The sequence below is a fragment of the Oxyura jamaicensis genome, chromosome 1, assembly GCF_011077185.1.
Source record: "Oxyura jamaicensis isolate SHBP4307 breed ruddy duck chromosome 1, BPBGC_Ojam_1.0, whole genome shotgun sequence".
In the NCBI taxonomy this organism is placed as follows: Eukaryota; Metazoa; Chordata; class Aves; order Anseriformes; family Anatidae; genus Oxyura; species Oxyura jamaicensis.
In genome coordinates, this window is record NC_048893.1 from 35,325,023 (window position 1) to 35,352,276 (window position 27,254).

Below are 27,254 nucleotides of genomic sequence, written 5' to 3' on the forward strand. Positions count from 1 at the left end.
GCACCTCTTCCCGGACGCGTGAGGGCCGCGGCGCCTCCCCTTGGGCGTCTTCCTCCCCCTCCTCCTCCTCCTCCCGCCGCCAGCCGAGGCGGCGCGGCCCGGCCCGGCCCTGCCCGCTCCCTATGCTCTTGGCGGCCCCGGAGCTGCGGGGCGGGAGCGGCCGCGGCCATGGCGCAGTGACCGGGAAGGTAACGGTGGGGGGGGGCGGGCCGGGGCCTCGCCGCTCCCCGGGGAGGTGCCGCAGGGGTCGGGGGGGCCGCGCTCGGTCGGTCCGAGGGGGGTAAAGCAGCGGGCACGGCGCCTGCTGTGCCCGGCGGGGCTGCGAGGGGGCCCGCGGTCCCGCCTGTGAGGCGCTGTCACCGCTAGGCCCCTGGGTAGCGCTGCCCGGGCGGGCGGCCTGCCCTGCCCCCCCTGCGTGGAGCCGCGGCGGGGTCTGCCCCCCGTTCCTGTGCGAAAGCAGCCTCTGACCAAGGGCTTTCATAGGCATTGAGGATGAGGATATCTCCTGTCCCCATTTCCCTCCCCAGTTAGTGAGACGTGCACCTGTGTGACTTTGCTGCTGACGACCCGCACCCTTCTGGCTGCGTTAGGATCTCAGCCACCCATCACGGGGCACGGGCAAACAGCAGCAGCAAAAAACACCCCTGTGTTTTGGCACTGCCTTCTGCCCAGCTGTGTGTTAACTTTTAACGTTAGCGGTGAACGCCATTTACAGACAAAACTGCCTTTAACGGCATACTTGGCGTTACAGCTGGGTGTCTATTTCAATTGGTTTTGCAGACTCGCTTAAAATTGCAGCCAGGCCTTGCTTTTGAAGCGTAACTTGTTAGTAAAATACGTCTGTGCAGGAAAGGTGACTTGCTGAGCTAAACCCAGGTACCACAAGAAGCTGTTCTGTTAGGGTATTTGAACGAGCCTTTTCAGAAAGCTGTCTTATAAGTTGTCCTCTGGAGTGGGCTAGTCCGTCTAAAACTCTTAGGGAAGGATATTTGGTAGAGGATCAAATTTTAAATATGCTCACGTAGCATATATGAGGCTAGCAGGACCGCCTGGCCTTGCTGTTAGCTAAACATGTGAAGAGAACACATTTTGAGCCAGGTTATTTTTAATAGCAGAACCTGTCACCTGTTTGTAGAAAATTCCTATTTTTTGGGCAAAGGATCAAGTGATATCAGTGGGAAAATATGCCAGAAATATGCTTGTGTAAGTTGGAACAGTTCTACTTGTGTAACTGGGGACCAGGCCCCATCTGAAAGGTGCTGTCCAAAAAAACATTTTTTCCTACAGCGTTTTACTTTTTTCCCCCCCTCGTCTGGCTGTTCTGGTTGTGGGGAAAACAAGCTGGGGACGCAGAGGGAGAAGCCTCAGCAGAGCAGCTTTAATCCCTGAAGGTTTTGACCCCGCGTGGGGTTGCTCCGTGTCGTAAGGCAGTGTGCAGAGCTCGTTTTGCCACGAGTCATTGCTTTGTTCCAGACTTTCTGGTTTCTGTGCTGCCACAACCTGCATTTTTGTGTGCGCGCCCGCTTAATTTTGGGTATTAAATTGCCTTTCGTGATGCATTTAGTTACCATAGGTTCTGTGATGGCTTTTATAGAAGTGCCTGTCCCATGTCACACTAAATGCTGGGCTTTCCCTTCCAGGCGTGCTCGCTGTCACTGTGCCACCTTTCTTCAGGGGGGAGGGCGCACGGCAGAGCGTCCCCCGGGCACGTCATGCTAAGAAATCGGAAATTCTACCTACAGGCATGGAGGCAGTTTCAGACCACAGTTACTTTGTGTTTCCTCTCTTCCTCTTGTCTCTCTTCCTTTCCCCTACCTCCTACGTGCTTACATAACGAGGCCTTGCTTCAGGCCTGATTAATGATGTTACCACGTGGGAATTTTTTTTTGATGGCTAGGTGGATTTTTGTCCCCTCTTGCTGTCTAACAGCATCTGCGTATTTGACAGAGACTTTTTTTAATCCACTGTGTTTTATCCAGAGCATTACAGAACAGCTTGCAGAGACACAATCTCTAGAACATTTGTCCAGCTAGCTTGTTAGTTTTACACTGAAATTTCTAAATAAAAATCATCACTAGTAAATTAGCACCCATTAGCAGGAGCAGGCAGCTTTGTTAACAGCTCAGTATGAGGTGTTCTGCGGTTAATGTCTATGACACTTCTCCAGCGTGCCTTTGCTTTAGAAGAAAGACCTCCTAATGGTTTTGTTCCCCAGGGGAAATACTTTACAAATGGCTATATGAAGCATCTTAACAATATTTTAGAGATGAGTAGAGAAGCTTATTTTTGCAGTTGCTAAGCTTGTGGGGTAAAAAATAGTGTTGTGTATCATTTAAGTAGATGATTTATGCTTATGTCATATCATGCTGAGTCTTCGCGTGCTTGAGATTTAAGTTGAAGCCTTTCATTTAAATAGTTCACCTTATGGCACTTCTGTTATCAAAGGGTGATTAGAGGAGTTTGAATTTTGTTACCTGTATTGGAAAAATGCATGCTCATGCTGTGGTGGAATCCATACTGGGTGTCTGAGATTTGTGCACAAATGTCTGTGGTTGCTGCTGTCCTGTGTTTATTTTTTATTGCTGTGCTGAGCAAATAAAATCTCTTTCTCTATTTTCAGATGATCGTAGGCCTTCCTCTAGAAGAAGTGGGCAAACCTGTTAGTAGGAGTAGGAAACAAATTGTATAGCAGTAGAGATGGATGAACAAGCCCTTTTGGGGCTAAACCCAAATGCTGATGCAGACTTCAGACAAAGAGTATGTAATTAACTTGCGTATCTCTCTAATGATTTGGGGTGTTGCTTCACTGAAAAGTCTAATACTTTCTTGATTGTTATCTGGTTAACCAGCACACAGGGGTTGTGGTGGCATGTGCAAACTGTCATGTTGCAGGCATGCATGTAAGCTGAAGGAGTTGTTTCCAACTCTGTGAAGTTACAGTTAATGTGTACAGAATTTATTTCTCTGGGCTCTGGCTTTTCCAGTCCTTTCAATTATCTGTACCTGTTGCACAGTACCCTGTGCAGGTTCCCACAGAATGAAAAGCAACCACTGGAAACAAAGAGTTGCTTAAAATTGCCCTTTAATTCTTAGGTGGGGATTGTTTTTTTTGTGTGGTTTTATTATTGTTATTGTTGTTATTGTTGTTTGAATGGATTGCCTACCTTCAGTGTCTTGTAATGAAACATCAGTTTTTAAACTGTGGTGAAGCTTAGAGTAACTTAGGAAAATAATCATGGTAAGTGGTAACAGTTACATGATAAGAGAGATGCTGATGTGGAAAGGCATTACTGTAACTATTTAATGAGTAAAGGGTTCTGCTTACTCATTGCTGCATACAGGATGACATTCAGTAAAATCGTTCAGAAATGTGGATACTTAATATCTTCTGGTGTTCACAAAACAAATCCCAGAACTGTAAGGCAGTTACAGATGTAGTTTACTGCATCCTGGTATTGCTAAGCAGCTTGTTAAATATGTTTATTGTGGGTGTTTGTCCGTCCTGAAAAGAGGGATATAGCCAAGCTTTAAAGTTTTGTTAACAGAATGTCGCTATAGAATTTGAAGCTTACAAATTCATTGACATTTAAACAATGCAATCTGCATAGTTCTCAAATATTTCGTACTAAACGGTGACAAATCTTTTTATTCGTGCAAAAAGGAACTGTACATAAAGCGCATCTCAAACATCAACTATTAAAGCTGTTCAGTATAAGGACATGGCCAGTGCTGTCTACAATGAACTCTTGTTTTAAGAACTTAATTCAAGTCCCTGAATAATCACTTTGTTGAATGTAAACAGTTATGTTAGTGGAAAAATAAGCTTGAAAGACAAGCCTTCATTGGCTTAAAATAACGTGTCAATCAAATCTGTTTCAAAGATTATTTTACTCTTTTGTATAGCAAGTCACACTAAGTCTTAAAGCAATTAGATCAAGTTAACTATTTTCCATAGGTTCTTAGAAGGTCTGATTAACAACTTGGGTGTCTACAATTAGGCTGAAGTAGACAGTTCTTTCCAGTCTCTTTAATAGGTTCGTAAACTGATTGTCAGGTGGTCAGTGAATGACTGTGTTTGATTGCTGCTTGAGATGCAGAATGCAACCAAAGCTGTGCAACAAAAACAGTGAGTTGTTTTCAGTGAAAAACCTAAATTTTTAACTTGGACTTGAACTTCTACCCTTGAAAGTTGTATTTAAAACACAAGTGGACAAGGTCCTCCTAGCTGACCCTGCTTTCAGCAGGCAAGTTGGACTGGACTATCACCAGAAATCCCCTTTAACCTCACCAGTTCTGTGCATCTGACCTTTATATATAGAAGTAATAGAAACCTTTGTATTGAACGTACAGTGGGGGTAGGTACCTGTAGGGTTAACAGTTGGAGAAACGCTTGTGTTGTGGTAATGAGGAAGCCACATAAAAACCTCCTTCCAAATCCTGTTTGTGTTTTTTTGAAGGAGAGGTGTTTAAATGTGTGTCCAAGTGTGAATAAGATGTCTTGCTGTGGTTTTTGTTTGTTTGTTTGCTTTGTGTGTGTGTGTGTTTTTGGCTTTTTCATTGGTTCTTACTTGAATATTTGCAGGCACTAGCCTACTTTGAGCAGCTCAAGATATCTCAGGATGCTTGGCAAGTCTGCGCAGAAGCATTAGCTCAGAGCATATACAGGTAATGTGGATAAGAATCGTTGCTTATTTTCATTACTAATACGTTTGGGTCTTTGGGGTGTGGGTTTTTTTTAGCTTTACAGCATAATTAGCAAACTGTAAATTGCTGAACATTAATATGGTCTTCATGCCACTCTTAGTATCACTATTAATCTGTGATTTCCATATAATGTCTTTCAAGGAAGAGTAACGTATAAATAAAACTCAATTTTAATTTGGTAGCTCAAAGACTGCTGCGTTATGAAATCCAGGGCAAAAAAAAAATGTATTCAAGCTCATTGAATGCATCCCCATTCAGTTCTGGGGAGGGGAGGAGTGCTGAAACTGTCCAGTTGTGAGAATATAGGCTTTATATTCTAAGCTTAGGAACAGTGCCTCACCACCTATTTTTCAAGATGCAAAGTGTAATCACCCCCATTTTTGTATGAAGTTGTGTATTTGGATCTCAAATAATAGGTAGTTGCTGTGTCATACAATAATGCAAGTTGGAAGGAAGCTCAGGGATGTAACTCTCCTAAATAATATCAGTGATTTATAGTGAATGCTTTTTTTCAAAAGATTCTTTAAGGCTTTTCAGGCTCCAGCAGAGTATACAGTGATTAACAAAACCATGCAATATTTGAAAAACAGCAATGTGTAGTCTCTGTTTACCAAAATACACTGATAAAATTTTCAGTTTTTTTGAAGGCAGGATGCAATACGTATTGTGGTTTATGTTCAATACCAAACAGATAGCATGATAAACTGGTGAATATAAAAAAAAAGTTATAAGAGGGAATATCAATATTAGTTGCCCTTTTTTTTTTCAAATGCATTGCTAGAGTATTTGCTGGTTTTGCATAGACTTTTTCTTTAGTGCACGGTAGCTCTTGAATTGCCAGAGGCACCACCTGGTTGTAATATATGAGGAATTTTGTTCTTCATAGAGAAGTATAACATACTGCCACATCTAACAGAATTTTGTCTTCTCTTCTAGTGATGATCACATCAAGTTCTTTTGCTTTCAAGTTCTGGAACATCAAATTAAGTTCAAGTTAGTAATCTTTCTTGATAGCAACCACAGAATGCTATTTTGATGTTCTTTTTGTTCTGCTTGCAAATAAACTTAAAATGGGGTGTTGTTCCTGAATAAAAGCTTTTAGAACCTTTATTCTGCAAACCATTACCTCAGTGTGGTTGATGAGCTTAATTCATCCCACAGGACTTCTTGTATTCCTTCAGCTTTTCCTGGGAGAGAAGTAGCTGGTCTCTTAGCAGCATGCTCTGCCTAGTTACTCCAGTGCCTACGTATGGCCCAACACAGACCCGATCACCAAGTGTGGAATGAAGCTTACTTAGCATTGCCCTTTAAGCCTTAGTCCACACTCATTAATTTTTACAAAAAAAAAAAAAAAGTTTAAGTCCTGCAAACAGCAGCCTTACTCAGTACAGAATCCTGGACTCCAGACAAAGCCTTATTCATGCAATAAGCGTGGCAGAGATGTTGTGAGAAAGTAGTGTTTTCACTGTGCAGTGTTTCTGTAGCTTCGTAATTTTAGGACAAAATAATTTGAAACATTGAAAGTTTAGTTGTGTGGAACTGCACTTATTTCATACTTGGGGCTCCTTTGGTGTCTGGGCTTCAGCATCATGGCAGAGGTGTCTGCCTCTTGGATATCGGTGTGGCTGGTTGCAATACGCTGAACATGTGGGCCAGGCTTCAGATAGAAATAAGATGTATAGTGCAGCTGAGGTTCACAATTACATGTTAGAGCAAAAATTAAAGACTTATCTTTTTGAGATTTTATTAACTTGGCCTTACCTCATTGTCTGCCTTCGTCTGCATGCGTCACTTCTGTCATCTGCTTCTTGCAGTGTTTTCTCTTGTTTTCCTGCGTCTTATTTTTTTGCTGAGTGTTTTCAGGGGGGTTGCTTTTTTCTTCTCCTTAATGACTAGATACTTTAACAGGAACACTGAGATTGCATTCAGCAGTCTTTCCTGTCAGGGGGTGTACCAGAGCTATAGCACCCTGGAGAAGAAATGGCAGGAAGAGTCTTCTCAACTTGCCTAGTCCTCAGAAGGAATATGTGTGGGTAGTATTTGAGTTGGGCTGGTTATAACGTAGAATTCTGCCAAGACTTGTGTATGATGCAAAGCAGAATTCCTTGTTTACTTTGCTCTTCTTGTTGTGACATATGTGATAATCAACATCCTGTAGGGTCAGATCAGTGAAGGACTTCCTTGTGATCACTACCGTCAGCATCTTCAAATAGCGTAGTAATCAAATTTGAGCATATACAAATGTTATTCCTTCTCCCCATGGCTTACAGTCAAGGGTGTGTTTATATCAGGGTCATAACTCCTGTCCCTTGTAGAAGGGCAGACTTCCTGCAAAATTTCAAGCTCCTACTCTGATAAAGGAGGTATTAAAAATGATATGTCCAGGCATTAATAAGGGCAAGATGTTTTTCCTTATTATAATACCTCTTTTATTCAGATTTTTAATCCGTTAATAGCTGTGTAAATTCCTTTTTCTAGGAACCTTACATTTACACTAATGTGTAGCATACTTATTAAACTGGTTTTTGCTTTACTGAATGTTGCACTTTCCATGAAGCAGACATATTTTGATCTCATTATGCTTTGTTTCAGATACTCTGAACTTACTGAAGTCCAGCAGCAGCTAATTAGGGAAACGCTTATAACATGGCTGCAAGCCCAGGTAAGTGTGTTACTTTACAGCAGTTTTGCACGATAGGCTAGCATAGTGCATTCAGTGCAGGCTAAATGTCTAATCTGTCATTTGAGTTTAAAAATATATTCCTGAAGATATACAGTATGTGACAGTAAAAAAATATTTAAGATGCTATTTTTTTTAGATTTTTTTAAATTATATGTTGTAAGGAAGTCTGTGCTTGAACTTAATACTAAATATAAAATTCTTATATCAGATAATGATTGCAGTTTTACTATTGTGTGTGAAATAAGGAGAATTTAAAGTTTCCCTTTAAAGAGGTGTAATCTAGATTCCTGATGTTCTTGAGTGTCTAGAACAGAAGTGGTAATTGTGTTTTCACAATGCTCCTGGCCTGTGTCCTGTCTGCTTAGAATGCTGGCAGGTGTTCGTAAATGAAAAGATGTGACTGCTGTTATCACCTGCTCTGGTAATGCTGTGGTAGTGTGTTGACTACTCTTTTTATGGACTGAGTTACTAACAGTATCTAACAGCTGAAGTTACAGTATCAATTGGACCCCAGAGTTTGGAATCTGCAGAACTGGGGAGTGAGCTGATGCAAGTCTTTGCCTATACCTGCCGTTATCTGGCTCTCATTCCAATATCATTCTAATTTCAAATTAATATAGTAGCTTTATTTGTGGAGATCTGAACATTAAGAAATTGAATAAAATACAGGTTGAACTGGTCATTGTGAAATGGGTTACTTTTATTTTCTCTTTGTGGCAAGCTGTTCCAATGAAGCGGGGGGAAGGAGGGAGAGAAAAATTGGTAGTGACAGATTCCATTTTTCCCCTGAAGAATGGAGATCTAGAACTCCTTGCTATTCTTACAGACATCTAACTTGGGCAAAGCTAGCTACCTGAGGACCGTAACTTGTTTTCTAGAAGTACTTGTTTACTTCAAACAAGAAATGAAGACATTTACTTTTAGGAAAGTAGTACCTTAACCGCTGTACAGAGATCAACAGGCATATCTGATTTTTTCTCAAATTCAGTAACAATTTACAAATAAAATACGTTTTTTCTACCAGATGCTGAATCCGCAGCCTGAGAAGACTTTTATTCGCAACAAAGCTGCACAAGTCTTTGCATTGCTTTTTGTTACTGAATATCTCACAAAATGGCCCAAGTTTTTTTTTGATATTCTATCAGTAGTTGACCTTAATCCACGAGGTGTGGATATGTACCTCAGAATCCTGATGGCTGTTGACGCTGAGCTGGTAGACCGGGATGTTGTTCATACATCAGAGGCAAGTTATTACTTCATGTTAATATTTGTTTTGAAGCTCAAAAAATTCTTAATTGCAGCAGAAGACATACAGAGAATTTTTCTTTTTCCTATGGCAACTCTGCCTTAGAGACATGAGGTGGTTGAGATCCAAAGCCATATGTTGTTTAATGCTTTTTTTGATTTCATACTTCTCAGTTAATGCATTTTTTGCTTGAAGAGCAAGCAAACAAAAAGTGAGGAGCAGAGTTAGCCAACATAATGTTAGACTGACTCATTTTATAATGTTAATTTCTACTACTGTGTTTTTGATGGAGTCCTAACATCAAAAGTCCATTAATCATCTAGAAGACTTCTTTCTACTTTGCCTTTCTACAGTGTTTTGGCATTGTGGTAGAAAAAAGAAAAGGGGGTAGGGAGGGGAGTTAGGGTATTCTTTTTTTCCTTACAAAAAAAATGCTCTTTGGGGGCTTTTGATTTGAGTTGTTTATCTAGTTCTGACACAGAGTTTGCAAAAATGCTACTAATTAAAAAAAAATGCAGCTAATCTATGACAGGATTGATTTATTCTGTTTCCTGTGTTGATAGGAGGCTCGTAGGAACACTTTATTAAAAGATACTATGAGGGAACAGTGCATTCCAAGTTTGGTGGAGTCATGGTACCAAATCTTACAAAACTATCAGTATAATAACTCAGAGTTGACATGCCAGTGCCTTGAAGTAGTTGGAGCTTATGTATCCTGGATAGATTTGAGCCTGATAGCTAATGAAAGGTAAGGCTTTTTGATGGAATTCCTTTGGGGGGAGAGGAGGTAGTACTAAACTTGCTAGTATGTTGTCTGTATTTCTATGGAACTACATTAAAACTTGTCTTTGAATAGAGACTTTAATTTCATATAAATGTTTGGGTCTTTTGTTTCTGAAGAGCAATTGACTTGGCAAGCCAAACAGATATAATGGTAAAAATAGATGCGGCAGAGTTTGCTGGGTTGTCCTTAAAATGTATAAAATGCTGGGTTTAGTCAGAACAAAAGACTTTATAATGGTTTCTTTTTAATAAAACATTTTTAAATATTCACACAAATAATACAAAATTTCTATATGATGCTACTTTGTACTTTTATATATAAACTTCTTTTTTTTTCCAAAGGTTTATAAATATGCTGCTAGGTCACATGTCTGTGGAAGTTCTCCGGGAAGAAGCTTGTGATTGTTTGTTTGAAATTGTAAATAAGGGAATGGACCCAATTGATAAAACAAAATTGGTTGAATCTTTATGTCAAGTATTACAGTCTGCTGGCCTCTTCAGTATTGATCAGGTTTGTAAAATTGCTTTTACAATAGGAAGGAGCCATAGGTTTCAGGCAGTTCTTAAATAAGCATCTTAACAGAAAACTGTCAAACTTAGTCCACAAATATAGGGAGAATTAGCTGTGCTCCTCTGTCAATGTTAAACACTTGTTGCACTTTTCTCATACTTCAATTAACAGCTGGTTATTAATGTACCTTACTCATTTAAAGTACAGTCACTGCATTTTGTTTGCCTTCAGTGTGAGGTGTTTTTGTTGCTGTTGTTCTAGAAGGTATTCTGTAACTCCTATTCCTCTCCTGAAGTGTGTTGTGCATACTGTTTATGCTGCTTCTGTGACTTGTTGCCTTGTATCTTCCATTCTGAATGACTCTGTAATGGATAGGCATTTGAATGACTCTGTAATGCCAAGGCATTTTAAGAATATAGCCAAGGCAGAAGTTTTTAGTGCAAGACATTAGTCTAACTTTTTTAGGTCGTGTGTTACGCATGCCTGTACTGTCAGACATGAGGCTTGAAATTCTTATCTGGGAGCTGGAAAAATAAACCTACCAACCAAATACATATTCCCCATGAGGTTATAGTACTTCAGGAATAACTGTTTGCTATGTGCTATGGAGAAAGAGGAACTAGTCCTTAGTTCTTGGATTGCAAGGCAGTTTTCTCTATTGTGAAGTCTGCATCCAATGTGTGTTCCTTTTAGAAACCAAAAAAATATGCATTCGTCAAGTCAGGAGTCATTTCTCTAAAAACCTCTGAAGATCTCAGTCTTTCAGAGAGACTTGTTATTGCTCTGCATTTGTGCAGCTCTGACAGGGATTAAAGCATCTCTTTGGGATGACTGATCTAGCAGTGTTTCTCAATTGCGATCAATGTATTTCTGCAAAAGCAAGCCATAAATATTAAATAATCACTCACTTTTACAGGCAGTACTGACTGTTGCTTGTTATCAGTATTTCTGAAGTGAGGTGCAGCTGTTAATTCTTTGAAGTTTTCCTATAAAGTTTTTCCTCTTATACAGACTAAAATTTATGGTAGGTATGTGCTTCCTCTTTTATTCTGAACCTGCTAGCCAGCTTCTTGATGTAAAGCAAAAAGTGAAACAAGCTAATTTGAAGAGATGAGCAAACTACTTTTATATAATGGAGGGCAGCCAGATCTCTAGCATTGCTTTTCCTTTTCTCTTTAATCTCCAGAGAAAACAAACCAGATAATTATACTTTCCATCTGGGAGTCAAATGTTGCTTTTACTTCTACTGCATACTAAATGTGGGTAGTACCATCGGTAAGCTCAGGCCATTTAAACCTGAGCTCTGGTAGTATTTTTAATCAGATACATTTTCTTACAGGAAGATGATGTGGATTTTCTGGCCAGATTTTCAAAGCTGGTCAATGGAATGGGGCAAGCGTTAATAACTAGTTGGACTAAACTGATAAAAAATGGTGATATGAAGAGTGCTCAAGATACTCTGCAAGCTATTGAAGCAAAAGTGTCCCTAATGTTGCAGCTGCTCATTCATGAAGATGATGACATCTCATCTAATATCATCGGCTTTTGTTACGACTACCTTCACATCTTGAAACAAGTAAATATGTCTGGCTTCAATTTAACGTCATTTTTGATGTATTATTTACTTTGATTTTGTGGGAATATATGAAGCTAATATTTTTTTAAGCTGATTTATAACCTTTTGACTAACTAGTATTCAGTATGTTCACTGGCTGTGAGCATACTGCTTACGTAGTTTTGTTTAGAAATCCATAGGAACTGTGCTAAATCTTGCAATAATGGACAGGAGGGTTGCAGATCATATGGCTGTTTATAAAGAATGCAAAAAGCAAACCTGCCTTTTGCTACTGGACAGTAATAAAGGAGTTACAATACAAAAAGTAACACTTGAAATTTCTTTTGTAGCTTTCTGCACTTTCAGACCAACAAAAAGCTAATGTAGAGGTAAGTGTTGACCTTCTTTTTACAAAGGCTTCTTATTGCAAAAACACTTTGTGTGAGAACTTGTCATTTTGTTGAAACAAATGACGTATTATATGTATGCCTTCAAATGTCCAGGCTGACCATGAGTCAGCAATGTGCCCTTGTTGCCAAGAAGGCCAACAGTATCCTGGGCCGCATTCAGAAGAGTGTTGCCAGCAGGAAAAGAGAAGAGTGAGGGGACACCTCATTTATGTATAATTATCTGAGGGGAGGCTGTCAAGAGGATGGAGCTGGTCTCTTTTCAGTCACGCCCTGCAATAGGATGAGAGGCAACAGGCACAAACTGAAGCCCAGGAGGTTCTGGCTGAATATGAGGGGGCACTTCTTTACTGTGAGGGTGACAGCACTGGCATAGGTTGCCCAGAGAGGTTGTGGAGTCTCCTCTGGAGATATTCAAAACCCACCTGGATGCCATTCTGCACAACATGCTCTAGGTGACCCTGTTTGGCAGGGGGTTGGCTTAAATGAGCTTGAGAGGTCCCTTCCAACCCTGTCCATTCTGTGATTCATATGACAATAATTAAAAGTAAGGACAATATGTTCAATCTTCCACTCAATACCTGCAATTGTTTCTTTAATTAGTAAGCCTATGTTGAATTGTACATAAAGATGAAAGCTATTTAAGTGCTGGTCTTCCCAAGGGTCCTCAGTACCTTAAGCCTATCTGGGTGTACTCCTGGACAGGTTATTGATAGAATGGTCTTAAACCAAGATAGAAGACATTTTCTCCTGTCATTTTCTATCCAGAGAAAATTTGTCATAAAATTCAGCGCTTGATGATATCAGAAGTTAAACTTATGAAAGAAGCTGCTATTCAAATATAACACTTGTCCTTAGGATGAGCAGCTACGCGCTAAGCATTACATTAAGATATGCAATAAGCTTAAGTTTATACATTAGTCACTAGAATTAATAAATAACTTTGTGTCCAGTTTTGGAAGTAGTAAACTTACCTGTTTATTTTTTCAGCACAGTTAAATTTTTTTTTTCTTCCCTATGACACTTCTGCACCAATGTGGATGTACCAATTTAAATGTTATTGGCTAGGCTGGTGCAGATCCTCTGTAAGCTCATATAGCTGACAGCTGTGATTCCTTTTCCTTTTCCTTTACAAAGAAAACTGAGCTGTTCTAACATTAACATTTGAGTTTGGATAGTGTCCAGATGATCTGGATCTGGTTTTGTTTAATGTTTGTTTAAAGTGGATGAGGTAACCTAAGTTTGGTAGTATTACTGAGTCTTTTATTTTTGATACTTTCTTCTGTTCAAACCAAATTACTACTGCAGCACACATTAACGCACTGAAAATTTGAATGTGTTGCTGTCCAGAACTGTGATTATGTTGAACTTGCTTTTGTACTGAAGAACTTCCAGTTCTAATTTTCCTAAGTTTACTGAGCACTTCTTGAGGATTTGTGTTTAACTGAGAAGCAATTGTACCAATCTTTCTTCTTTCATCCAATTCATAATAAGAAAATTTTGAAACAGTCTTAAGTCTTTTGGCTGACTTTCTTACCAAGCTTTAAATCACATGCTTAGCAGCATTCCTTTAAAATTTTGCACCTAAGAAGTTACCACTTTCAACTTGTGCATTATATGAATGGGAGGAAAGGGAATCATGTTTATTGTGCCTTTTGAAGTTGCAAAGTTTTTTCTCATCTGCAGGATGATATCTTTAATTCTTAAAATGACAGCTGTTTCTAGGCATTTCTGGCTACAAGCATATCATGCTGAGATTTTGTAATTCTTTTATTTCTTTAATTTTACTTCCTGCAGAGAAGCAGAGAACGCTTACATATGATGCAGACACTTGGTTTCAATAGAAAGCCTGACCACATTCTTACCATGTGACAATGTTCTTCCTCAAACTATTGCAAATGCCTGTTTATGCAAGATCACCAAGAATTTCATTTCACTAACCTAAGTTTAATTTACCAGCCTGTTTTGGTGTTAAAGAACTTAAGTTTTTTGCACTTAAAAAGAAAAACATCATGATTAATTCATCAAAAGTTTATTATTATTATTATTTTATTTACCTTTCTTCTTTATTGCTTACATGACTTTAATGGGTACCTACATTTAGAACCTCGATTAGTGGAAGAGAATAGCAAAACACTATTTAAATCGTTGCAGATGTGATCACAGTTTTCATTTTCTGTAGTTGAAATAAAAAACTGTCAGCTACAGAACTTAATAAATGGGGGGGCAAGTTCTTTTAACCTGGTATTAGGAATGGGGATCAGGTGCTCTGTAACACTGATCAAATATCTGTTGTAATTCTACTGGGTCTTCTCTAACATTTAGTGAGTCCACTCCATGTGTAAGCAGCGTGGAAATGTCCTGCCCAATTACCTGTTGCTACTGAATATTCTCTCAGATTTCTAACACTGTTGTTGTAATAAACATAAAGAAAAGTCTGCCTCCGACTCAGTTTTCATTATCTGGGATAGCCTTCTGTTCATTTGGAATGTTTAGATCTAGTACCTATTTTTGTAGGCTCCCCAGAACAAACTCTTAAACTAAAGTGAATATTAAATTATAACAGATTTTTAAACATCTGTTTTAGCTAGCTGTGTCAGTCTGTTGTCCAGTTTTTCTCCATCCTGGAGAACATGAATGGAGTTGAGTACTCTATTTTAAACATTATATCAAAAGTTCTAAAACATGCAATAATAAATGCTCTGTAACATCAAAGTGATACATTTAGCATTTGAAACTCCAGTAGAGACGAGATCAAGTCTTTATTCCTGTTTTAGGACTTGCAGACAGTCCCTGCTAAAATGAATTTACAAATTAGCACTTGGACTGATCTAACAACTTGCTACTGTGGAAAAGGTTTTGCTTTTCGTATTCTTGTTTGCTGGTCCTGGCTGTTGTTGAATCCTTTGCTGAACCAATTCAGATTGTTAACCTGGCAATAAATAAATAACCACCTTTCGGAGATGGTGAGGTATTAGAGAATGCGATTTGATGTCTGAGCTGACCTACCTCTTTAAAATATGATCTCTGACATCCTGTTTAGTTTCCTCTGCCCAGTTCAGTCATCTCTAATTGTTGTTTTCATTGTGAACTGAACATCATGGAATACAAGCAGGAAATAAAGCCAGATAATACTGTTAGACAGAGCTCAAAGTCATGCATACTGTTCATCTGGAATGGTATTTTCTGGATAGAATCTGTTCTAATATGGATTGTTAATACTGTTAAACCTCAGAAAATAATAATTAAAAGGGGATTTAAATGCTTACAAATATTTTGATGTTTGCCTTAATGTTTTTCTTTGCTGTAGGATTTTAGCTGTTGCTTCTTACCACTTTTCTGCTTTTACCCTTAGTTCTGTTTTCTTCTTTATCTTAGGCAATCATGTTGGCTGTTATGAAGAAGTTGACATACGATGAAGAATATAACTTTGAAAATGAGGTATTGTGTAAATAAACAAGCAAATGAAACTTAAATTACATGTAGTAAAACTTTGTCATGTTTTAAAAATCCTATTTTTCATATGCTAAGGATGTGAAAGTAGAAAGCAAAGGTCTGTAGGACTGATTTTTTTCCTGTGTGGAAAGCTTATTTTTTTTTAACCTGAGATCTGCATAAGATAAAACAACATAGTAAAAGGATGTTCAAGCCAGTTTAGTTAACAGAGTAATTCTGGCTGCATTTGTACAGAACTATTCCTAAGTAAATAGGACTGCGCTGTTAGCTAAACATAGCTGTTGAGCTGGCTTGTTCAGAGCTTGCGTGTTTTTCAGAGTTTGCACGTTTCTGCTGTCACGCAAAAAGATTTGAGAAAAGTTGTGTAATGAAACACTTCAGAGATACTACTTGACCTACTTTGAGTGGAGGAGGCCAAACCCCTGCAAAAATAGCCTAAAAGGAGGAATTTCTTTGATTTCACTTTCTGCCCATGCCAGCCAGCAGTAATGATTGAATGTGTTAGGCATTTTGCTCTGGGCTGTTGAGAGCGATGGTCTTAGAGATTAACATAGATTCCTGTTTCTGTCAATTTTAAAACTAAGATGCTGAAAAAGAACATCTTTATGAGGAATGAGTCAATTTTCAAGAAACAGGTCAATAATGCTTTGCCAGGAGCATTTTCTTTCTTATACTTTTTGGCTAGCTTTCAGTTTGGAAAGCCTTTTTAGTGTGTTCTGGACTGAATGCAATGGATCTCAACATATTGCAACCAGACAATAAATGAGCCAGCTGTTATGTTGCAAGAGCATTATTGAATTTTCAGAGCGTGATGTGCTGTTCGTGTATGTACACATTTTTGTTCTAGGTGCAATTGTCTAAAACGGTTCTGGATGTATTTAAACGTGCAAATATGTACTTAACTGACGTGAATGTTTTGTAGGGTGAAGATGAAGCAATGTTTGTGGAGTACAGAAAGCAATTGAAGCTATTGCTGGACAGACTTGCTCAGGTCTCACCAGAGTTATTGTTGGCATCTGTCCGCAGAGTCTTTAACACTACACTTCAGTAAGAATTTTGGTTTTTAACTTCTTTACATGAATACAATTCTGTTAGCTTTCTTGCCCTTCTTACTCTCAGGGTTTGCACTAAACATGAGCGTGATGTAGCAAGGCAAAACCTGTTGATAGAATAAACTAGTTGCAACTCTCTGTGTGACCTTGTGTAACTTCATGTTAAAAAATCTTTTACTCAGCTTCTTAGAAAGAAGCAGCTTTCTTCTGAAACCTTAAATGGTAGCTATTTTTTTTTTTTCTCCTGGGGGTGTCTCTTCATCTTTGTCATTTAGACCTACATGACATCCGTTTGGACAAGTGTTCACTTTACACTGCCAGGAAATGCTAATGAGATATGGAAAATTATTTTGAATACTATTGCTAGCAGAAAAACAAAGTTGGATACAGAAAAGAAACAACAGTGAAGGTTTTTAATTCTTACAAAAAGAACAGAACCAATCTCGAGAACTATGCATGTAAATAAGCTAGGTGCCTGGCTAGGTGGACGGCTGTGTATGCAAATCAAAATCTAGTGTCATCAGTGCCTTCCTTGTGCCTTGCTTTTTAGTGAGCCCTCCCTAAGTGAAGGTGAATGCCTTGTTGACACATCAAAGTAGATTTTTGTGCCTAAAGAAACACTTTGGAAAAATCTGTAGCTTTTAAGTTGAAAGTAGTCAAAGAAAACTGTGAGCACCCTGATGGAGAGGTGTTACATCTGTGGATAAGGTCTTCAGAAGCATCCTGAAATACTGCCTAGGTCTTAGAGTATTTATTTTCTTACCTGAATCTATTCTTTTTATGCCATGTGTCTGAATATTCAAAACAATATTTTAATGTGGTAGAACTGTGATTATTTCACAATCTCTGACTAATGTGATTTTCGTATTCTTTCTCTAGAAATTGGCAGACTACACGATTTATGGAAGTAGAGGTAGCGATAAGGCTGTTGTATATGTTGGCTGAGGCTCTTCCCGTATCTCATGGTGCTCACTTCTCTGGTGATGTTACAAAAGCTACGGCTTTGCAAGATATGATGAGAACGGTAAGCACGTGTGATGTGGGAGCTATTTAAAACACTAATAAAGACTGAAACATTTCAGTTCAAATTATATACATTAATTACCAGCATTTCAACTGCATTGTACTATTTTGATGCTATAAGTGGGTAAAGTACTAACTTGCTAATTCTTCTCTTTGTAGCTAGTGACTTCTGGCGTTAGTGCCTATCAGCATACATCAGTGACCCTGGAATTCTTTGAAACAGTGGTTAGATATGAAAAATTCTTTGCTGTTGAACCACAGCACATTCCAACTGTTCTAGTAAGTTTATCCTAATTTACATATTCAACTAGTAAGTGTAGATAAGTTTTCTCATATTTTAAGAATTTTTCTTCTTTTCTGCACATCGCTAAAGATGCTGGCTTTCTTAATTTTTAAAATTATTACTTTTCCCCACCGTGTAAGCTGAAATACTTTTCTTGATTGCAGATGGCATTTTTAGATCACCGTGGTCTTCGCCATACAAGTCCAAAAGTACGAAGTCGAACAGCTTACCTTTTTTCCAGATTTGTCAAGTCTCTTAAGTGAGTAAAGCTGCTATACGTGTATTCAAATTGTGCAGAAGGTTTATGTTGGTAAAATTGGTGCATCACAGCTGTCACTGAAATAGGCAGGGCTTTAAATGGAATGCTGTGCTCTAAATGCAGTGCTCTAACAGAGTAATCCTACTCTGTAACACCAAGTTAGTGGACAAATTTGTCACAGAAGAACGTGAATACATATATACTTAGCCTATTTTGATTAGATGTTAAAACTGATCAACAGTATAGATGTCTGCCTTTTTTTTCCCCTCAGTAAGCACAGATGAGAGTGATCTGAATATTTACAAAATTTATACTTGGTGGAGTTTTCTCAGGCTGTTGGAGCCCTTCAGATAGCCCCATACTGTTGGTCTTACTTCACAGACATGTTTGAATATAGAGGCACGAGAAGCTCCAAGATGGAACAGATTTCAGAAGGGTTCTGGTTTTTTGTTTTTTGTTTTTTAACTGTTAATGAAAATACTTCACTCAGATGAGTGATGCTGTTTATGCATATTTTTAAAGAATGAGGGAGAGAAAAAATGCTTATTTTTCAGCTGTACCACATATTTATTTGGTCCACCACAAGCACTGTATCCGGAACCCAGGTTTTTCTAAAACTGTGCTCTAATACTTAAAGGGATGTTCTGTATTAGGAAGGTGGTTTAATGTCAAGCTTTACACCTTAAGGAAAATGACAGCAATTTTGTAAAAACACACATGCTTCTAATTAGTGTCATATACTCTTGTTTTACTTCAGTAAACAAATGAATCCCTTTATTGAAGATGTTCTGAATAGAATACAAGACCTTCTGGAACTTTCTCCTCCTGTGAGTACTTACAGCATTTTTTGTAATAAATAAGGCTCGTGCTTATTCATCAACGTGCCTAAATACATACCGAATTGTGATCTTAGTACACAAACATTTAAGCACAAATAATTGTCTTGGATTTTGGGGGGAGAGGGGATGACTTGCATGTTTACATTTGAACCTAACTTTAAGAATCTTACTTTTTTTTTTTTTTTCATTTCTGGATGTATAGGCAAAAGAAAAGTAAATAGAATGTTGTTTGAATTGTATAAACATTTTTGTTCCTTCAACTATGTTTCGCCTCTGCTTTACACTTCTGCCTAGGTAGTAAAAGAAATAAATAAAGTATTGTAACTGTACTGTAGGGATTAAAGAAAAGTGTGATTAAAGAAAGAGTGATTTTGATAGAGGACACAGTGAATTATGCCTGTTATCTTCTGTTTTAGGAAAATGGTTACCAAGCTCTGTTAAGCAGTGATGATCAACTTTTCATTTATGAAACAGCTGGAGTATTAATAGTTAACAGTGAATACTCTGCAGAAAGAAAACAGGCTCTAATGAGGAATTTGTTGACTCCACTGATGGAGAAGTTCAAAGTATTGTTAGAAAAGCTGATGATGGCACAGGATGAGGACAGACAGATGGCACTGGCTGACTGCCTCAATCATGCTGTTGGGTTTGCTAGGTAGGTGCTGCACAATGCGTGTGTTTCTGATTTAAGTAAAAGTGAATTTATTTTAAAGAATTTAAATGAAAGCATTTATTGGGAGGAGGGTCTGAGTTTCTACCTGTGTTGTATTGACCTAGAAAATCTCTAGTGGCTGTAGAATCTCTTATAGTAGCCCAGAAAATGAGTTAAGTCCACTTAAAGAAGACTGTTAAGGATGTAGATAGAGAATATTGAGCACCTTTATAATGAACCAGCAGCATCTATTCCCTTCCTTATGAAATAGTTTCTTCAAATAATTGTCTAGAGCTGTTCTAATCATATGTTCATTGTGATTTGTTAGAATTTAATTCTCCAAAAGCTGCCAAAGCATACTTACCTCATATCAAATAATTGTTTCTTCTGGTGTTTGGCTCCCGTTTCACAAAATGTAATATCTTAGTCTAGTGTATGGGTTTTAAAGCATGCGTTGTTCTCAGTATTATTGCTTCTCTGTTACATAGAACATGAGCTTATATAAAACTTGGTGTATTGCTTTTACAGCCGAACCAGCAAGGCTTTCAGCAATAAGCAAACGGTAAAACAATGTGGCTGCTCTGAGGTATATCTGGACTGCTTACAAACATTTTTGCCGGCTCTCAGTTGTCCATTACAAAAGGAAGTTCTGAGAAGCGGTGTCCGCACTTTCCTCCACCGCATGATTATTTGCCTAGAGGAAGAAGTTCTTCCATTCATTCCTTCTGCCTCTGAACACATGCTTAAAGATTGTGAAGCAAAAGATCTTCAGGAATTCATTCCTCTTATAAACCAAATAACAGCAAAATTTAAGGTATGATATTGCATAAACTTTCTGGGGTCCAACTATTGATGAATAGATATTTTTGTGGAACCAGAAAAGAGGTGATGCGTGTCAGAACCTTGCTTCACATTTAATAATAATGTATATTTCTATGACTCTTGGTAGTAAACAGTCTTCAACCACTGGCGTGCATTGCTAGACTCACAGTAATTAAGTGTTTTTCTTTGATTAGTCTCAATATTTTATGTTGTTTCTGATTTTTTTGTGTTATTACTTCCAGCACAATTTTTTTATAGACACAAATTATTTACAAGACCTCAGTGCAGTTCTGTTGCCCAAAATGTACACTGAGGCTTAATGCATTATTATTCAAAATAGATCAACAAATTCGGACAGAGGTTGAGGTATGAGATGTGTGTTGAGACTGGGACCATCAATTTATCTAGCAACATTTCTTGAAGTTGCAGCCTTTTGGGAGTTACCTAGTCCTAATTTCAACAGTTCAAATGCAAAGCTAATAAATAAGTCTTTCAGCAGAACACAAAATTTAAACTCATAAACAGAAGAAATGTGTTTTGTGAGGAGTAAAACAAAGCCATAATACACCTGTGTAAATCTGGCATCTGGGTCCTTCTTTGGAGTATATATCTACAGAGTAGGGAGAAGGAATTTCTGAAAAAATCAAGTATTTGAGAGATTAGAGAAGACTTTAATTACTCTAGTCCTTTTTACAAATTGTGCTGACAGCAAATCAAGATATTTAATAGTAGTCTAAGGTGAAGAAGGTATTAAAAATGCAGGAGCAAGACTGGATGAATACCAAGTTCAGGTGTAATGCTTAACTTTCTATGGTACTGTGTACTATTTTTTTATTACATTATGTTAAAATAAAGATTCTACCTTCATTAGGCCCACCTGGATTTTGAGATCTTACCTTCGCTCTCCTCTTTACTGTAATTTGTTCAAATATTAGGAAATTAACATTTGAGTTGTGCCTTTAGGGAACACTGGAGTATGGCTTAATAGCAACCCCAAGGAATTCTTCAGCTTTCAAGTCGTTAGTGTTCAGCTACTGTAGTGCCCATATGTATTTCTGACTTCAGGTAGGACGTAAATGACAAGTTTGTTCTGTAATGGCAATAGTTTTTCAGATGAGGTGAACTTTCTTTCAGTACTGAAAAATGTGGTCTGCTGTTGGTTTTAACATCTTAGAGGTACACTTTGCTGTAACTACAGTGACTTTACAATAGCCCACCTTTTTGGGGACTTAAAAATAGTCTGCCTGAACAGAAGGATGAGAAATGTGGCAAAAGCTTCTGTTCCTACTCAGCATGAGACTAGTTGAGACTAGCTATTTTTGTACAGAAGACATGAAGTAGGTGGCACATAAGTCAAGATGCAATAATATGGTGACCCTGATGTGACTTTTTTTGCTGTGTGTACTTGGTACACAACAATATTAACTTTGAAAGTGAATCAAAGCTGAGAATTGTAACAAGCCATGAAGTTTTAAGTTCCAAGTGTCAGTTTCTGTAACTGCTTGAGCTCATATTTTCTTCCAATCTCCACAGACACAGGTTTCACCTTTTCTGCAACAGATGTTTATGCCACTACTTCATGCGATTTTTGAAGTGTTGCTCCTTCCAGCAGAAGAAAATGACCAGTCTGCTGCTTTAGAAAAACAAATGTTACGGAGGAGTTACTTTGCTTTTCTGCAGACAGTAACTGGGAGTGGAATGAGTGAAGTCATAGCTAATCAAGGTAAGTAGTTCAGTTTCTTGAGGATGGCACTGTGGTTGTTCTCATCTAAGTTTTGTCTGCTAAAATCACAAGCCTAGTTCCTGCCAAGTACTATTAGCTATGTTAAGATAGAATGGACCGATGCAAATACAGTATTACACTTACCTGTTTAAGCAAGAATTTGGGTTTGTAAAATCCAGCTATAGTAGGCATATTCTTCCTACTGATTTTTTTTTTCAGCTTGAGTATGACAACTGTGTTTATAAGAATGCTTTGTGCATCATCATGTGTTATCATATTTGATTTGTGAATCAGAGATCAAACAATATTTTCCTCTAGAAAATAATTTAAAAACAGATGGCAGTGTTCAAACTGCTTGGCAAGGACATTCACAACTCCCAGTTTTCATTCTATGTTGCTTGTTTTCAGAAATGCACATCAGTGACTTCTGTAATTTTTATTACTATCACCTGATCTTAACAACTATGCTAAAATGTATCATGACTTACTAAATATGTACTTAACAGGCTTTCTGAAATGCAAATTAATTCTTCTTTCATAACAGGAATTCAAAGCCAGATGTCCAGTGTCTTGATTCTTTACTAAGTAATTCTCTTGGTCTGCATTCCATCAAAAAAAGGAAGGGATTTGAAAAACTTTAAAGAAACTCATCTGGTAGTTAGAGCTCAGATTTCCTCCCCCCATCCTAAAATGCTTGTAATACCTATGGAAAAGGAAAGGATGGTGTTAAGTAGTAGTAAGGGCTTTCTTGAAAGAGGCATTTTGGTAGTTGTAATAGGCCAATAAATGTTACAGGAATCGAACAGAAATAAGCATGAAAGCATCACAGAAGTTTGAACTATGTTAAAAAAAATCACCTTGCCATGTATTGGAAGATAAGTGAATTACTTGGGTGCTGCTGAGTTTTACTTAACTGTCATGTTTGGGTCAAGAGGAGGAAACTTACTTCTAAGTAGATCAAGGTCCCCCCTCACCTTTAAGTGTGTTAAAGGCCAGAATGGGGGGGAAAGCATCTCCAAACTTTGAAAATAAGTAAGTAAATAACCTAAATAAGAGTTGTCTTGCATCGTAGGGGAAACTTTCCAAAAATATTTGAAATTTGTGCAAAAAAGGCTATTTTGAAGTTGAAACATATCTTCCAGGTCAGTATTCTTTAAAAAAATAAAAATAAAAAATTGTGCAATAGTACAGAAACTCCTAGGTTGCAGGTTTAAATGACAAGCTCCCTTTAATTTGTTTAAGGTGCAGAGAATGTGGAGCGTGTGTTGTTTACTGTCATTCAAGGAGCAGTGGATTACCCAGATCCTATTGCACAGAAGACTTGTTTTATTATTCTTTCGAAGTTGGTGGAGCTTTGGGGTAAGATTCTTTCCATAATTCCTTTGCAGCTGTTTCTGTCTGTGAAGCAACAGTAGAACATGAAATGTTATCTCTCTTTTCAGGAGGTAAAGATGGACCAGTAGGTTTTGCAGACTTTGTCTACAAGCACATTGTACCTGCATGTTTCTTAGCACCTTTGAAGCAAACGTTTGACTTAGCAGATGCCCAGACAGTATTGGTATGTATCACAGTTTGTTTTACCTTTTACTCTCATTGCCTTGTGCCAGACTGAAGGGGAAAAAAATAATGGCCTCTTGGTATTAGCGGTTGTCTTGTCTTACAGAGCAAATACCTTATTTTTTCTTAACGGGGTACTTGTATGGTTAGTTTTTACATGTTGTGGCACTGTATTCTGTAGTTCACCTATGCTCAAAATCCTGCTAGAGAATTACAGGTTTGAGTATTTAACATTGACCTGTATTACCTGCAAACTAACACTCATTGAAAGTGAACAAACAGGTAGCCCTTCCTCAGTTTGTTTAGGGTTCAGCTGTGACAAATAACTTTCTGGTTAGAGAGGAACAAAAATTGGAAGTAAAATTTGATTGAGGCTCAGTTGGTCTTGGGTGAGGGAAAAGAAGGGAACAGTGGCATAAACTAGCCCGTGTTTTGGGACTGACTTTAGGATCTTTGGATGTAAATACTTAACCAGTAGACTAATTGAACAGTCTGATGTTATGCATTACATTACAGGCTTTATCAGAATGTGCAGTGACATTAAAGACGATTCATCTCAAAAGGGTAAGCCTCAGAGTACTTTACAGGGAGTAACTCTTGCAGGTTTCTTTCTAATGTTTTCAGTAATTTCTAGAAGTCAGATACTTATTTAGATTAATTTCTATTCTACTTTTATATAAATGAATAGGATGAATATAATGCTGTGTATCCAGTACTTAGGCGTCTTGATAATTTACTGCAAAATATTGACTCCTTAATTAAGGGAGAAAAGTCCAATCACTCGATTGTTGCTGTGTTTAAGTGATCAATAGGCCTTATACTTTTCAATGTAGTACTTTAGCTAACATGCAAGAGTGATTAGAGATGGGAAACCAAGCAGTTTCTGTGTTCATGTTACTGCTAAACCCTTTAACTTGCTGGCTAACTTCTCTCTGTCTAATGTAAGTTGAAATCACAGCTACACTAAAATTATGAGAAGTTAACAAACTTGCAGAGAGGAGATTGTGTTGAAGAGATCTTACAGTTTGTGTTCCTTTTTCTCCACCTGGGACCTTCTTTTTTAACTGACTTTTACAATTGACATGTCACAAACTGACTCTATTGTAAATCTTATTTCAGTGCAATTTTCAGTGCATTCTTCTGTGTAACAAAAGATACCAAAATGCAGTTGAATCCTTGAAGCCAACATTAAGATAATTCTTTTTATTTGATAACATTTGAGAATAATGTGAATGCTTGGTGTTTGATACACGTAGCTTCTCTGTAAAATAGCCGTATAGACCATCTGTTTTAAAACTCTTCTGTACCATGCAGTATAGGGTTGGGACTTCCCATGATAATATAAAAAAAATATTCTTGAACAAATTGTGTGCTGCTTTTCTTTAGGGTCCTGAATGCATTCAATATCTTCAGCAAGAGTATTTGCCTTCTTTGCAAGTAGCTCCTGAGATAATTCAGGTAGGAAGTCCCTAAAGAACATTCGGAAAACTGTTAACATGCACCAATTTTATATGGGAATAAAATGTATACTGACAAAGCTAACCTCCTACTAGCCCTCAGTAAAAATTATTCTGATACTGCATATTGGAGTACCTTGCAAGAGTACCTTGCAAAAAAGTCATCTTCCTAATTCAGTACAAATAAACTTGTACTTGAGTATCAGGCAACTTACAATAACCTTACAATAACAACTCAAAAGTAAAACAATGAAGGATGTTGAATGTATACTAAGTGTGGTAGTAAAGGCTGTATTCATTGCTGAGCCACAGCACTGGCTCTACTGTCAAAATAACATACTACACCAAAACAGGTGTGGGTTTTGTGTGTTTATTTTATAGTATCAGAGGATTGTCAAAAGTGACACTTTACGCTTGTCCATAGTCTCAACGTTAAGCATTGCTAGCCATATGGTAAGCATTGCTGTGAAGAAAATGTTAGTTGTATACTGAGATTTTAAAATTGCAATTAATTTGGGTACTGTAGTAATCAGGCTTGCTTTAAGTTTTGTGATGTGTATAAATGTCTCCTAAACTGTAGAACTTTCAAGTGGTGTTAAATATATGTAAGGATCAAGTATTACCTGTTGTTTGTCCCAGTGTTTTTTTCTGGTCTAAGATTGTAACTTTCAGAAGTGGCAGACATGTTCTGCTGTAATCTAGATTCACTTTGTGTGTTTGTGTGAAATAATACTAAAGTGCAAGTGTTTGCCTGAAGTATTAATGTCAAAGCCACCAAAACTTACTAGAAAAGTTAAATGTTTAGAATCTTCTTGACTGTAGTCCTTGCTTCTGTCTATTCTTCTAGAAGTGAACTTCAGATCCTATATTTGACAATACAGCTTTTCTCATCCTAGAATGCAGTTTTTACAACTTTTTTTTATCCATAACATGTTTTTCTTTGGTTACACATTAAGAAAAATACAAACTAAGATCAATGGCTATACATAAAAGATATTTTATGTGCTCCTAATACATGTCAGGTTGTCTTGTGCTTCCTTTACTTAGTATTTCATTCTTCTCTCTTACAGGAATTCTGTCAAGCACTTCAGCAGCCTGATGCTAAAGTTTTTAAAAACTACTTAAAGGTAAAAGGTTTTTTTTTCATTAGATCATTTTTAATACTGTTTGAACATTGACACACAATTCATTCATGGCACACACCTGAATTAAAACTGAAATATAGAATGTCCTAACATGAAACTAAAATTACTTATAAGCTTTTAGTTATAGTGAACCTCTAAGCAGCAGCAGCAGTTATATTATCTCTAAGCTGTTACATGAAAGAAGGAGCAGTAACAACAAACTACATCTGTAAAATTGCGCTTATGCTTTGTGCATTGCCATTTCCTAAGTAGCTTGGTATTCTTGTGGCTTATGTTACTTAATAGTGGAAATAACAAAATAAAGTTATACTGTAATCATAGAGAATGTGTCATTTCTGAGGGTGTAAATGCAACCAAATAGCACAAATCACGTCCTTGTAACTCATGGTTTGTTAGGTTAAAGTAGAAAATGAGCTTTGTCCAATTATCTTACATCACAAACATGCCATGTCTTAAATTTGTATTCCTTTTCCTTATTATTTTTGTTTCTTTTAATAAATTTTGACAGGTATTCTTCCAGAGAGCAAAGCCCTGAGGAAAGGACTGGAATCTCATGTATCTGTTTCCATAATCAAGAACTCTGGCTGTTAATTTATAAAAATGCTAACTCTTGTGCCATTAAAACTGGTTTTGTTCTTAAAAACTGTTGCTTTGTGCTCACATCAGTACATATTTTAGCCTTTGCTTAAAAAAGAAAAGAAAAATGCAAATGCCCCACCTCTGTGTCTTGAAAATGAAGGTATGTGACACCATGGAAAAATTGCCCGTATATCTACACAACACTTTTATTATGTATAGGATGATTTAAGCTTAAGCTGTAACATGTACGGCAATAAAATGACACTTATTTTTGAAATCAAATGTAAAAATCCCTTCAGACCATAGAAATGGTTATTAAAATGTGTACATTTTTGATACTGAGTAAAATGTTTTCATAAGACATAAAATCCATCTGTTCATGTATGGTGACATGAAAATAAAACAATCAAAGTCATTTTTGTAGATAGTCATTTCATTGAAGTTGTCTTAATGATAAAATATATATATATACCTCCTATAAAACAGATTGGTTTAATAAATGATTTCATTTAAAAGTA

At 37.5% G+C, this 27,254-nt stretch overlaps 1 protein-coding gene across 1 annotated transcript; it reads left to right on the top strand.

Annotated features, from left to right (window-relative positions):
- The first annotated feature begins 28 nt into the window (after positions 1–28).
- On the top strand, positions 29–27,254 carry XPOT (exportin for tRNA). The gene is made up of 25 exons (XM_035333909.1): positions 29–188; positions 2,621–2,757; positions 4,583–4,665; positions 5,641–5,697; positions 7,297–7,366; positions 8,412–8,630; positions 9,197–9,381; positions 9,759–9,927; positions 11,267–11,503; positions 11,833–11,871; positions 15,268–15,330; positions 16,268–16,392; positions 17,277–17,421; positions 17,580–17,699; positions 17,868–17,962; positions 18,720–18,789; positions 19,218–19,456; positions 19,982–20,267; positions 21,809–21,998; positions 23,241–23,357; positions 23,441–23,556; positions 24,072–24,119; positions 24,942–25,013; positions 26,083–26,139; positions 26,666–27,254. Exons 2-25 carry the CDS (start codon positions 2,698–2,700, stop codon positions 26,690–26,692), a joined length of 2,889 nt encoding a protein of 962 aa, XP_035189800.1. The 5' UTR covers positions 29–188; positions 2,621–2,697; the 3' UTR covers positions 26,693–27,254.